The 14,334-nt window shown below is 37.8% G+C and overlaps 1 protein-coding gene across 3 annotated transcripts; it reads right to left on the bottom strand.

Annotated features, from left to right (window-relative positions):
• Window positions 1-1,321: 1,321 nt before the first annotated feature.
• Window positions 1,322-13,758, bottom strand: pho (phoenix). Of its 3 annotated transcripts, XM_017460426.3 has the most exons (5): window positions 13,514-13,758; window positions 12,711-13,059; window positions 7,998-8,098; window positions 7,163-7,223; window positions 1,322-6,484 (listed from the first exon to the last, which is right to left on the bottom strand). In XM_017460426.3, exons 1-5 carry the CDS (start codon window positions 13,630-13,632, stop codon window positions 2,228-2,230), a joined length of 4,887 nt encoding a protein of 1,628 aa, XP_017315915.2. In that variant the 5' UTR covers window positions 13,633-13,758; the 3' UTR covers window positions 1,322-2,227. The 3 variants fall into 3 exon arrangements, with proteins under 3 accessions (XP_017315915.2, XP_017315916.2, XP_053533022.1); XM_017460427.3 differs by lacking the exons at window positions 7,163-7,223; window positions 7,998-8,098; XM_053677047.1 differs by lacking the exons at window positions 7,163-7,223; window positions 12,711-13,059; window positions 13,514-13,758 and having other exon boundaries at window positions 7,998-8,014.
• Between the last annotated feature and the right edge of the window lie 576 nt (window positions 13,759-14,334).

Genomic DNA, 14,334 nt, shown 5'->3' with positions numbered 1-14,334 from the left:
TTCGGTGGCAAGGTTTATATTTAAGTGCTCGTTCTAATACATTATAATTTATATAGTAACATCTTTCATAGGGACTTGCATGGCAGATGTTCCACATAAACAGATTTTTTTTTAAAAACTTGCAATGGTAAATATGGTGAAGCTTTTTTCTGATGAGACGTTCACCATTTTTGAAAGTGTCTCCAGCAACAGCGCTTTAACATAGACAAGGGTGTAGCGTCACATTTTGTGTCTTTATGATGGAGGGATTTCTGGTTTTTCAGTAACATGAGATTTTTTTGTCTTATTAATGTCAAGAGAGAGAGAGATAAAGGTATGGAAGCTTATTTCCACTACGTATGAGAAAATGTTATGCAGAATGATCTCACAATTACCTTCTTTTTATCTCACATCCTGTTAACACACTCTCCAGGAGTGGCCCAGTCCCGCTGAAAAGAATACTTCACTTAGGTTATATTGCCTCGCAACACATTGCTAGGTTTTTGTTGTGGTTTGATTATGGGAAACGGAAGCACAGAGTCACAACTGTTCAATATTAACTCGCAGGCGAAACGTACAGTCAGAACTGTGTGAAAATAACTTGACATTTTTAGAGCTGCTATAACATAAAACGGGAACTAACTTGATTCTTGGATGTTCCACAACATTCAACATATTAATAAATGAGTAAAAATCATGTTCTTTAATGAATTAATATTCCACTTCATCTCAGGCCACATCACACCACCCCACCACTGAATACTTTCCTATAACATGCTCCCAAAGTGCTTTATTCCTTAAACAAAACCATATGTCCTTCTTCTAATGAACTCATTCAAACATTTTAAAAAGAAGTCAAACATCAGATATCCACGAAGACTGTGGAAGCAAATTGTAGTAGTACCTGTGGTACCTGCTCCTCTTTCAATGTTCATAAGGTGTAGTCTGCTCTAGTTTTAGCTGTTCATGTATTGTTCTTGTTTATTGATATGATGTTTGGTTATGCTAACTGTACCCCCCCCCCCTTCTAGTTGACTTAATTTAACCAATGTTACTTCATTAATTTTGTGACTTACATACTGAGATCTTTCTAGTTCTAGGTTCAAGTTTGCAGTAACTGTCTAAAATATGATTTAGTATAACCTAATTATGACATGAAATCCATGTAATTGCTTCAGAATTGAAGTATAAACACTGAAATGCTTATTTTACCAGCCTAATGGCTTCACCTAACTGCAAAATCTATCACTGGCAAACATGGCTGCGCTTCCACAGCACAGAACAGTGTAAACTTTTTAAATTTTTTGTGACTAACCTCATTTAACACACCATTCATTTGAAATTGAAGGTAACATTTTATTTAAAAAAATAATAATAATGTAACATTACAGTTTCTGCATAAACCGTGATCAAAGTTGAACTTCAAACTTCTGCAGTGTTCAGAAATAACTAGCAGTTAAGCCTTACGTACCAGATGAGGTAGACGCTTCCCCTCTTCAGGAAAATAATTAAGCAGAAATATTTAACATTAGCAATGGAGTGTGGTTAATTTTCTTAGTTAAAGCAGTTTTGTATATGAAAGTTCTACAAAAATAAAGACTTTGTTATTTAAAAAAAATATATATATATAAAAAAATACATATTTAAATGGATATAAAAAAAAAAGTTTTCAATTTAAACAAAAGGGATGTGGCTGTACACTACTAGTCAAACGTTTTGGAAAAACTAGGGCTTCTTATGATTACATTACATCCATATCACAGCACTGTTGAACTCTTGATTCTGACTGGGTCAAGTTCTCCGACACAGGAATGTCGGAAAAATGAAGGACATTGTACTTTGTCAGTAACATGACACGTTTCATTGTCTTATTAACTTCAAGAGAGAGGACAAAAAGAGATCCTGGTGAGAGAACTGGTTATAGCTGTTACAATTTAAACGATACCAGGAACAAGCTAGTTGCATGGATGTTTCACCCCATTAAATGCAACTATAAATGGATAAAAATGATGTGGAAATTCACTAACAAAAATATACATGATTTGGATTACAAAAATATGCATTTTCGAAACTTTGACGGTTAAAGTAAATGGTTCTGTTACGATAGCCGTGAAAACCGTGCTCCATAGTTAGGGATAAAAACAACTTACATTTTGTAATAAGCGAAAAACCCCAAAACAAAACAAAACAAAACAAGCACCCTAACATTTTGAAGTGAAATAAATAAATAAATGAATGAATAAATCAATCACAGATGGTCTCTCTTTCTCTTCTTTTTGAGTTTTGCACTGTCGGTCCATGAACACCAATTTGACTTGCCAGAGACAGCGACTTTTTCAGCTCCGAGTGCATCTAGATCATTATCTGGGTCTCTTACTTGCTTCTTTTTCTTAATATGTACTAATAATGCACCCCCTGAGGATGAAATACTGTCCTTTTTAGCATGGCATGTGTCTAAAGCATCTCTTGATTCTTCTGCAGCAAATAGCTTAGGTACAACATCTAAAATCTGATTCCCACCTCTATCAACTGTGTCCTTTCTATTCTTTTTCTTCTTCTCCTTCTCAATTATTGCTTCTGAAGGTTCTGATGGAGAACCACTCTCCTGCCACAATTCATGTTCAACAATCTCAGGATACACTTCTATGTCTGTTTCTACCCATTGCTTCTTCTTCTTCTTCTTCTTCTTTTTCCTTCCATTAGGCTGTATGGTATCCTCTGACTGCAGTACTTGTTGGCTACTTTCAGAACGGTCATCTTTGGTCCTCTCACATTTGTTTGTCTCATTGGTGTCATTTTGTCCACTACTTGAAGCTTCTTTCACTACTCTTGTCTGTTTAGTATTTTGCCAATGGGAGTCATCCAGATGCAACAAGCCGTGAGAAACCGACCACGATCCATCATTTTCCAACTCTTTCCTTTTCCTCTTCTTTTTCTTCTTCTTCACTGGTTCTGATCCACCAACACCTTCCTCCTCACCAATCCCTCCAGTCTCACTTCTGGTGCTTGGGGTATTGGATGTTGTCATCTCTATGAGATCAAGTCTGAGAGACACGGATGCATTTTTAGACGTCTCCTCTTCTTGATGCGTTTTAATTCTGCCCTTTTTCTTCTTTGGCTTTCTCACCAGAACCACCTCAGCTGCTTGCTGCTCAGAATCTTGAGTATTTGGAGCCTCCACTTGTTCTGTCGTCTCTACCAACAATGCCTCAACGTCCATATTTTCTTCCCTGACCACCTTTTGCCGTTTCCTTTTTTTCCTCTTCTTCCTTTGAGTTATAGAGTCATCTGTCAAATCTATGCTATTCACTGGTTGGATTTCTATGCCTGCTGGTATTTCGGGGATTTTCTCCAACGGTTCTCCAATATTCTTACTGGCCGTAGCCATCTCTCCTACTTGTCCTTCTCCAACATCATCTATAAACGTTTTCTTCTTTTTCTTGACAGTTTTGATACCATGGCTTGAATAAGATTCTTCACTGCACTGCCAAGCCACGATCTCAGTTATCACAGGACTTGAATCCTGTTTCGTCTTCGCCCTTTTCTTTTTCTTTTTCCTTTGTGGTTCAAGACAATCAGACTGAACAAAATTAGAAAGATCAGTTCTGGTCAGCTGCTCAGTTTCCTCAGCTATAGACACCAAAGAAGCTGAACCTTGACAGGGGATCTGGATAGCCTCCTCTACACCAATCCATTCATCTTCCTGAGGCACTGGTTGACCATGTTTGTCTTTTTTTCTCTTTTTCTTTGGTTTAATTCCATTCACTGAAGCACAAACCACTGAAGAGTCCTGAACTGATAGACCAGAGTCTGCAGCAACACTGATGTCTGGCAAGGTGTCAACTGGTTCCTCCAACAACCGATAATTTTTGTCCTTTTTACTCTTTGGTTTACTTCCACTAACTGAAGCACAAACCACTGAAGAGTCCTGAACTGACAGACTCGAGTCTGCAGCAACACTGATGTCTGGCAAGGTGTCAACTGGTTCCTCCAACAACCGATCATTTTTGTCCTTTTTTCTCTTTGGTTTACTTCCACTAACTGAAGCACAAACCACTGAAGAGTCCTGAACTGACAGACTCGAGTCTGCAGCAACACTGATGTCTGGCAAGGTGTCAACTGGTTCCTCCAACAACCGATCATTTTTGTCCTTTTTTCTCTTTTTCTTTGCTTTACTTCCACTAACTGAAGCACAAACCACTGAAGAGTCCTGAACTGATAGACCAGAGTCTGCAGCAACACTGATGTCTGGCAAGGTGTCAACTGGTTCCTCCAACAACCGATAATTTTTGTCCTTTTTTCTCTTTGGTTTACTTCCACTAAGTGAAGCACAAACCACTGAAGAGTCCTGAACTGATAGACCAGAGTCTGCAGCAACACTGATGTCTGGCAAGGTGTCAACTGGTTCCTCCAACAACCGATCATTTTTGTCCTTTTTTCTCTTTTTCTTTGCTTTACTTCCACTAACTGTAGCACAAACCACTGAAGAGTCCTGAACTGATAGACCCGAGTCTGCAGCAACACTGATGTCTGGCAAGGTGTCAACTGGTTCCTCCAACAACCAATCATTTTTGCCCTTTTTTCTCTTTGGTTTACTTCCACTAACTGAAGCACAAACCACTGAAGAGTCCTGAACTGATAGACCAGAGTCTGCAGCAATACTGATGTCTGGCAAGGTGTCAACTGGTTCCTCCAACAACCGATCATTTTTGTCCTTTTTTCTCTTTTTCTTTGCTTTACTTCCACTAACTGTAGCACAAACCACTGAAGAGTCCTGAACTGATAGACCCGAGTCTGCAGCAACACTGATGTCTGGCAAGGTGTCAACTGGTTCCTCCAACAACCGATAATTTTTGTCCTTTTTACTCTTTGGTTTACTTCCACAAACTGTAGCACAAACCACTGAAGAGTCCTGAACTGATAGACCCGAGTCTGCAGCAACACTGATGTCTGGCAAGGTGTCAACTGGTTCCTCCAACAACCAATCATTTTTGCCCTTTTTTCTCTTTGGTTTACTTCCACTAACTGAAGCACAAACCACTGAAGAGTCCTGAACTGACAGACTCGAGTCTGCAGCAACACTGATGTCTGGCAAGGTGTCAACTGGTTCCTCCAACAACCAATCATTTTTGCCCTTTTTTCTCTTTGGTTTACTTCCACTAACTGAAGCACAAACCACTGAAGAGTCCTGAACTAATAGACTTGAGTCTGCAGCAATACTGATGTCTGGCAAGGTATAAACTGTTTCCTCCAACAACCGATCATTTTTGACCTTTCTTCTTTTTTTACGCTTGACGTCATCAAAGTGAAGTGCAGAATATTCATTCTGACCCAAATCAGCTTGTCTTGGTGCCAGGTTATCTGAGATCTCAGGGTCTTTAGTCTTTTTATTTTTCTTCCTCTTCAGAAATTTCAATCCACCAAAATTGAACAGTGGGGTCTCGGTCTTCTCTTCCTGTCTGACCATGAGGATATCCTTACTACAACTTGAGTAATCATTTCCTATGGATCCTGATTCGTAATCCTCTAATGGCAGTGATGAATGATGGTGTGGATCTTGCATATCCAATGTCGTCTTGTCCTTTTCCTTTCTTACCTGGCATATATCTCCAGCTGTTGGTGAGACTATTTCACTCGGGTGAGTCCTCAGAGATTTGGAATATTTAAGAAAGTCACCCTCCATATCTTCCAAGATTAATGAACCCTTTTTCTTTATTATCAAACCTATGTCATCATGTGGTACTACAATGCTTTCTAAGACTTCCTTATCATTTTCAACACTAGTCTCTTTTAAAGGACTTGATTGATTATTTGGTTCTTGAAAAAGATCCTGTGAGCTGATGAAACCTCCACTAACACTACCAAAGTCTTCGTTTTCCAGTGGCTCGTGATGTACGCTTTGATGGATATCCTGGACTTGTACTTGGTGTTCACAGGATGAGATGTTCTCAAAGCAGAGTGCATCTTCCTTTCCTTCTTTGTCCGTAGGGTTGTCCTGCAAAATCTGGGTTTCGTTTCCAAGTGGCTCATGATGTACGCCTTGATGGATATCCTGGACTTGTACTTGGTGTTCACAGGATGAGATGTTCTCCAAGCAGGGTGCATCTTCCCTTCCTTCTCTGTCCATAGGGTTGTCCTGCAAAATCTGGGTTTCGTCTTCATCCTGGTCTACCAAATTTGGCCGCTGCGTCTCCTCGTCTGACGTTTCATCAATTGGTTCCATCCAGTTCCATTCGGCAGATTTCCTGCTTTTCTCACCGTTCTCCGTGGACCGAGACACTTCTATATTAAGTGAGCTGCTCTCATTATATACATCTGCGTCATCTTGAGGCGCCATCAGGTCTTCAGCAACTTTCCTGGTTTGAGAACACGTCTCCTGCTCCTCTTGACATTTGTTGCTTTTCTTAGTGCACGTTTCTGGAGCCTGTCTCGTTTTCCATTTCAGGGATGGTAGCCATGTTTGTTGGTTTCTTTTATGTGTGTTCTCAATAAAGCAATCTTTATCCTAAAACAAAATCAGACATATTGATTAACAATAATAAAATGTCTGTTTGATGGCTTGAGAGAAAACTAAAGAATAACTAGAAAAGAATGAAACAATCAATCATGACGTTTCTGAAAAGTCAAATGCTAAAACGACGATGCAGAATTACAAATTTTGACTTCAAAACGGCATTCAAATGGATCCTTGTTACTTGACGAACCTGCCACCCCTGAAGTCACAGATACAATGCAGTAAACAGTTTTTTTTTTAAACTTTCAGTCCCTCAAAGAAACCTTGAAATGGTTCTAAATGGCAGACATTTTCACTGTTAATCTGTTGCTGCTCAAAAAAGTGTTGCACTTACCATTTAAGTTATTTGTGAAGTGATACATTTGACAAATTTTTGAACTTTTTCAGTCGAAAAATTTGGTGTATCCCTAAATCACTAATGCTTAAACTAATGAGCATTTGGTAGGAAACGGGGTGGGGCCAGCAAGGGTGTCAGTTAAAACTGCAACTGTCAGTAATTCCAAATTCATATGTTGATTGGCTAATTTGTGGTTTTATTAGATTTATTTGCTCATTTGCTGTTTTATTATTTTTTAAATTATTATTCAGGGTTTTTGTCCTATTCAGTTTTTTGTTGCATGGCAAAAAGTGAAAACATCACAACTGTCAAAATATAACTGCAAAATATACCACTTTTTTAACGTCCTCATCATCATCATCATCTTCTGTTTGCATACTGCTTTCCTTCCGTCTGTAAATTAAATCCGAAAAAAGTCAATAAAAGGACAGACGAATAAAATAGATTAATATTGTGTATTAATATGTTCACTCACCTCTTGACTGAAATGAAAACAGCAAGAGTTTTCTGACATGGATTCAATGTTTATAACATTCCTACCACAGCACTACTGTACTCGCAATTCAGTTTTTTTGCAAGGTGTTGATTAATTTCAGCAGCTCCGATTGTCTTTTCGGCTGCAATTCCGACGACAGGTTTATTTTAATTTGCTCGTTCTAATACGTTATGATAACAAATGACACCAGGACTTGTATGCTCGGACGCTCCACATAATTGTAACTGTTGATAAAATTTCTGTTAGATGTCGATTCATTCATTTATTTATGGAAGGAGTCACCGGTGGCAGCACTCTGTTTTCCACCACAGGAAAGTCTTCAGGACAGAAAAGATCCTAGTTCCTCAGGAACATGACAAAATGATCAACTTCAAGAAAGGTTGGTGAGGGGACTCATGGACCTTCAAGAATGTCAACCCTAACTATAACTGGTTAATAAGTACATAATTTATTAGTATACTGAGTATAATGTAATCTTCGTTATAGGAAAATGATCAACTTCACGGTCCTAACAGTAAGTCCTGCTTACTAAGGCTGCTCCACACCACTACATTGTAGATCTTTTTCCTCCAACAGCATGGCCAATGTCAAATTACACGCTTCAACAGAAACAAATATAAAACCTACACAATACTGTATTCATGTTTTGTATAATACAATGGTAAACTCACTCAGAAAGCAATAAAGATGGACTCAGCTCTCCTCTTCTTTTGTCTCCATGACCTTTGCTCAGCTTCAATATGCATTTAAAGAACCCACCAACCTCTGAATTCTGATAGACGGAAATAAAATTATAAAACGATTACCTTCACCTTATATAGCTGGAACGAAATGTAATTTATCTAAAATTGAAGAAGAAGAAAAAAAGTTTCCAGACATTTCCATTTTCTGAGAATGCACTTAAATTGTTGCCATTCCTTTAACATTCGGCTGATAGATACAGTGCACTCCATTAATATTGGCACCCTTGGTATATATGAGCAAAGACGGCTGTGGTTGTGATCTTTTGTTAAAAAAAAAAAAAAAAAAAAAAAATTTCACATAAAAATACTCTGCTCTCATGGATATCAAACAATTGCACAAAATAAGTTTATCAAAAAAATAACTGTTCTATACAATATTTATTTTTTTTTTAAATTAGAATATGTTATATACAAAATATACAATGTGCAACAATTATTGGCACCACTATGAGTTCATGAGAAAATATATTTTAAGTATATTCCCATTGATATTTGAAAAAAAAAATTGTACAACAAAATTTTTTTGGATAAACCCGTGTCGTGTTTGCAATCGTTTGATATCCATGAGAGCAGAGTATTTTTGTGAATTTTTTAAACAAAAGATCAAAAGTTTCAACAATAAAGACAATTTTTCACAGCCTTCTTTGCTCATATTTACCAAAGGTGCCAATATTAGTGGAGGGCACTCTATAAGTCTAAATTAGATTAATTATTAATCTAAAGTCTTATTTATAGAACAATTTAAATGATAATAGTGTACCATGGTTTGGGAGGGGGATGTAAGGCGGTTACAATATTCTAAGGTGGTGTATGTATGTATATATATATATATATATATATATATATATATATATATATATATATTATATTATATTATATTATATATAATATAATATAATATAATATATATATTATATTATATATATATATATATATATATATTATATAATATATATATATATATATATATTATATTATATATATATATAATATAATATAATATAAATATATATATATATATATATATATATATATATATATATATTATATTATATATATATAATATTATATAATATATATATATATATATATATATATATATATTATATTATATTATATTATATTATATTATATATATATATATATATATATATATATATATATATATATATATGAAAACGTATATAGCATCCAATATGTGATATTTTGAGTGCAAACTTTCAGGGACTGTTGTTTTATTTGAATGTGATTTTTAAATTTTGTTACTATTATTTATTTATTTTAAGTATTGCAATCTCATATATATACACACACACATACATATACACACACACACACACATCAAAAATGTGACCATCTGACCTTCGAGGACTGAGCAGCTTGTTCTCTATCCTCTGCCTTTTTTCCCCTCCACTATTATTTTCTTTTTCTGAGTTTTCCCACACTTCTATTCCATCTTTAAAGTTACAAACATTAGCAAATTTGACAAACGAAGGATCAGCGAGTCAAGACGGATGCCCCAAAAAAATCAGCTATTTCTGCACTAGGCATCAACATCCAACAAATTGTAAAGAACAATCCAACTACTGACAAAATAATCGTACAAGCGGGTTCAAATGACATTTCTAAACAGCAGTCAGGAGTTTCACGACAAGATTTTCTTCGGCTTCTGGACTCTGAACTCCTCTTCACTCAAACTGCATACATCAGGCCCGATACAAACAATCGGGAGGGGGTTCGAGACACTTTAGTAGAATGCTGGGGATAAACATCTGGCTGACCTCTACATGCGCTGCCCAAGGGGTGCATTTCGGACAAATTTAACCTGTTCTGGGAGCGAAGACATCTCTTTAAAGTGGATGGATTTCATCTGAACATTGCTGAGCTTAGTTAGAAGCCCATGTATTTCATCCATTTCTTCAGTCATATTTCTCAGTCTGGTGACGACTGATCTGAAGGGTGACCGTGGCTGTGCTATCCACTTCCCGGGGTTGTGTGTAGCAGTGCTGTTGTTGCTGCTGCTGAAGGCTTTTAAGAATGGATGGGAGATTCTATAGAGTAGGTTATAAGTAAGCATTCGAGTCCCAGTCAGCGTCGCACCCCAAGACTGATTCCTTCTCCCACTACATTTTTCAGCAGTACCTTCCAGTGAGCGTGTCTGACATGTAGGCAACCATGCTACTTTTCAGAATATTCCTGTCATTTGCAATACTTGGTGGCATTTCCGCAGGAAACAGAAGAGGTTCTCAAATACATGTCATTTAATTAAGGTGGACTGTAAAGTAATTATTATAATAACAATCACATCTCCCTATTCTTAAATCTGCAGTACTAAATATACAGTCATGAACAAAAATAAGTCTTTTGTAATTAGCAAACTTGTTGCTGGGTTTTCTTTTCCTGACAGAAACAAGGCTCGACAGTAATTACAACCTCCAGGTTCTAAATTCTTTGGTTCCCCTAGACCACTATTGTGTCTTCTTTGAAATTACAGCATGTACTAACACTATGAGTGATTAGAGGACTATCACTAAGCGCTATCTCACCGCTGATACAGCTGTGACCTTCATGGAGCTCAGATCATCTGCAGAGTTGGGTATAACGCGTTACAAAGTAACTGTATTCTAATGTCTTTCTGAGAACGCAGTAATCTAATGCATAACATTTTTTAATTTATGTAATTTGATTAGTTCCTGATGTCAATAAAATTACATTACTTTCATTACAAATTTACTGTTAAGAAAACAATATTAAATAAAATGCATTTTTTAAATAAATGACGTTTTGCATGGCTGCCAATGGCGTAACCTGTCCTGGGCATTCGGGCCTGTAGTCCCGAAGATTTTTTCTGTAGCCATGAATAATTCTCCACTTGGAACAGTTTGTCACTACGTAACTGAACATCAGTAAAAGAAGACGGTGGTGTTGTAATTTTATATCCTCAGTGAACGGAGGCGAGACCAATCGGACAGCGTTTACAGGAAAACGCGTGGAAATACTGGTGTCTTATTGGCTGACAGTCTCTCAATTCCGCCAAATGTTTGCTCACAGTCAGTGTGAGGAAAAATGGATAAACCCCGATTTTTATTTATTAATTTATTTTAAGTGTATTACTTTTTTTGAGTAACTTACCCAACACTAATCATCTCTCCCCCCTCTTTCACTCCCTTCCTTAGACGCTCTAGTAGAGAGATTTAGTGGCAGGCTGACCAAATGTATTAACTCCGTTGCCCCCTTAAAAGCAAAATCTGTCTCTGGGATAATTAAAGCTGCCCCTTGGAGAAACAGTACCTCCATTGTAAGAACACTGCAAAAAGAGAATGCAGACTATAAAAACCAACTTGAAAATAGAGCTGCAACAACTAATCGATAAAACCGATAATAATAAAATAGTCCACGGACCCCCTAGTGGTTAGTGGAGTAATTGCAGGGGGTCCATAGGAAAGTTTTTAAAGTGTTTAAATTATATATATATTATTAATATTAAATATTAATAAAATAAAGTACCATATATAGAAATGTCAGTTTAATATATAGCCTATAATTGTTGTGGAGTGAGGGGGTCCTTGTGGATTGTTCCAAATATGCTGGGGGTCCAGAGCTCACAAAAGGTTGAGAACCACTGGTCTAATGTATGAATTTTAGAAAGGTAATATTGTCTCAAATTAGTTTTTTACTAACCTGAAAGTTTGCCCCATCCGATTAATCGAAAAAAATAACTGGCTATGAAAATTATCGTTAGTTGCAGCCCTACTTGGAAAATACTTAGCTCTGCTAAAAAATCTTACTTTTTCCAAGTTTCACTGACAACCAAAAAGACTGACGACCCCAGATTCCATTGCACAGAAACTGCTCTTCTAAAAGTTTTTAAATGATCTGCAACAAAATACAGACTCAGGTAATCTGTCAATTCTAGTTCTCTTAGATCTCAGTGCTGGTCTTTGACACAGTTGATCATGGGATTCTGCTTGACTGACTGCAAAACTGGGTTGTTTTCAGGCCTAGTCCTAGATTGGTTTAGATCTTACATAAATGGCAGGGAATACTATGTTACACTGGGTACACACACCTCCAGACGTCATGTGATATCTTGCGGTGTTCCTCAAGGCTCAATTTTAGGTCATTGTTATTTAACTTGTATACGCGGCCATTAGCTGGTGTAATTAATCGATACAACATCTCCTTCCATCAGTATGCAGAGGTCACGCAACTCTATCTCTCACTTACACCAGAAGTCGATTAGCACCCTTGTAAACTGCATAAGAGCATAAACATGTGGATGTCACAGAACAGTCTGAAGCTAAATAAAGATAACACTCCGGCCCTTACATCACTTCACTGGCTACCTGGGTCTTACAGAATTGGCTTTAAAATCCTGTTGTTAATTTTCCAATGTCTTCATAGTGGTGCTCCTACATACCTTTGTAATATGATCCCTAAATATACTCCTGCTAGATCACTTAGTTCATCCAACTGCAACCTGCTGGTTTTACCCAAAACACAGCTGAACAGCGGCGAGTTTAGTCACTACTTTGTAAACATTGCTTGAAAAAGTGCTATAAAGCTTTACTAACTTATGATCTAAAACTACCTTGATATTCACAGTTGTTGTTGTTTTTTTTGTCATTTGCACATCCTTACCACTATAGTTTGTTTTTTGCGGACAGAGACAGACTTCTTCAGGAAAGGTACCCCCATCCACTTTGGAGATACTCTCTTACGACTCGGGCGAGGCCGCTGGTTAATCCTGCCACGTGAATTAGCCAGCAACTTCCATCTACGAAGCAAGACATCATAAGTCGTTTCACTGTCGGAGTCGCTGCTCACCCCCGTGTCTTTGTGCTGTGCGTTTCGGCCACCGGCTTTCTCATGCACATCCTCCACCTCTTGACTGAAGGGACACGGAGGATCGTTAGACGGATGGTGTCTTTTGACAGTCCTCGAAGGTGAGGTCACAGACTGGGTCAAAAACAAGCTGTCGCCAGAGTCACTGTGAGACAACAACAAAAAAAGAGAGATAGGATATTTAGAAAGAATGGGATGAATGCAATGACAGGATGTATTCCCATCCGAGGACCGGTGTTTCTGGGATAGGCTGCGGATCCACCTCAATTATATGAATATGTGAATACTTTAAGAATTATATGTGAAATAAATAACTTGAGACTTATAGAATATAATACATGTTCACTTTAACACACTCGTGCCCAGCTGTGTGTAGCACTTCCTATCCTGCACATCAATATTACGTATTATACCTCAGATATTATTATTATAGCATATATTAGTTTCGATTCTTCGAACGAAAGAATCGATTCTTCAGTATCGACTCACCCAATCGCCCAAATGGCCACTGAATGGAAGCAATGAGCGGTGCAGGAGTTACAAGGCTGATATAGTGGTCATTTTTGCTTTTCATATTCCTATTAAACAGAATGATTTACCTTTCAGACGCAGGTGATTCACGCGCAATTTCTCTCTGAGAGTCACTCTGTACCGAATCCTTGGAAATATTCTCCCCAAGCCCCAGTTTACTGCGGCTCCTAGTAACGATAAAAGACATGCTGGCTGCTTAATGTCACCTCTAGCTCCTTTCACTATTTATAAGCTAGCTGAAACTTCCTAACCACACACGTGCGTTTAACATTGTGTATAAGACAAACCGGAAGTCGAACGCGCACGGAGGCGGGACGACTCGAGGAAGCGCTGCTTCTAACGGACCAATCACAGAACTATTCGAGTTGATGACAACGGCATCGTGAATCAGGGTACCTTCAAGAGCGCTAAGACAAGAACGGTTCAGAAGATTTCTTCATTCGTAGATCTTCAAGTCACTGTAATGTCTATTATTGTTGTTGTTATTGTTGTAATAAATAAATAAATAAATAAATAAATAAGCACAAATGTATTATTTAATAGTCAGAAAACTTTCAAAGAATCCATTCATCTTCTACACCACTTATCCTACAGGGTCACGGGGAACCTGGAGCCTATCCCAGGGAGCATCGGGTACATGGCGGGGTACACCCTGGACAGGGTACCAATCCATCGCAGGGCACAATCACATACACACACCCAGTCAAACACTACAAACATGTTGGACATGCCTATCAGCATGTCTTTGGACTAGGGGAGGAAACAGGAGTACCCGGAGGAAACCCCTACAGCACGGGGAGAACATGCAAACTCAGGGCACACACAGGGCAGCGGTGGAAATCAAACCCGAACGTGCTAACCACTAAGCCACCGTGCGCCCGGAACTGAA

Source organism: Ictalurus punctatus, chromosome 28, assembly GCF_001660625.3.
Source record: "Ictalurus punctatus breed USDA103 chromosome 28, Coco_2.0, whole genome shotgun sequence".
Lineage (NCBI taxonomy): Eukaryota > Metazoa > Chordata > Actinopteri > Siluriformes > Ictaluridae > Ictalurus > Ictalurus punctatus.
This window is presented reverse-complemented; position numbering and strand designations above follow the sequence as displayed.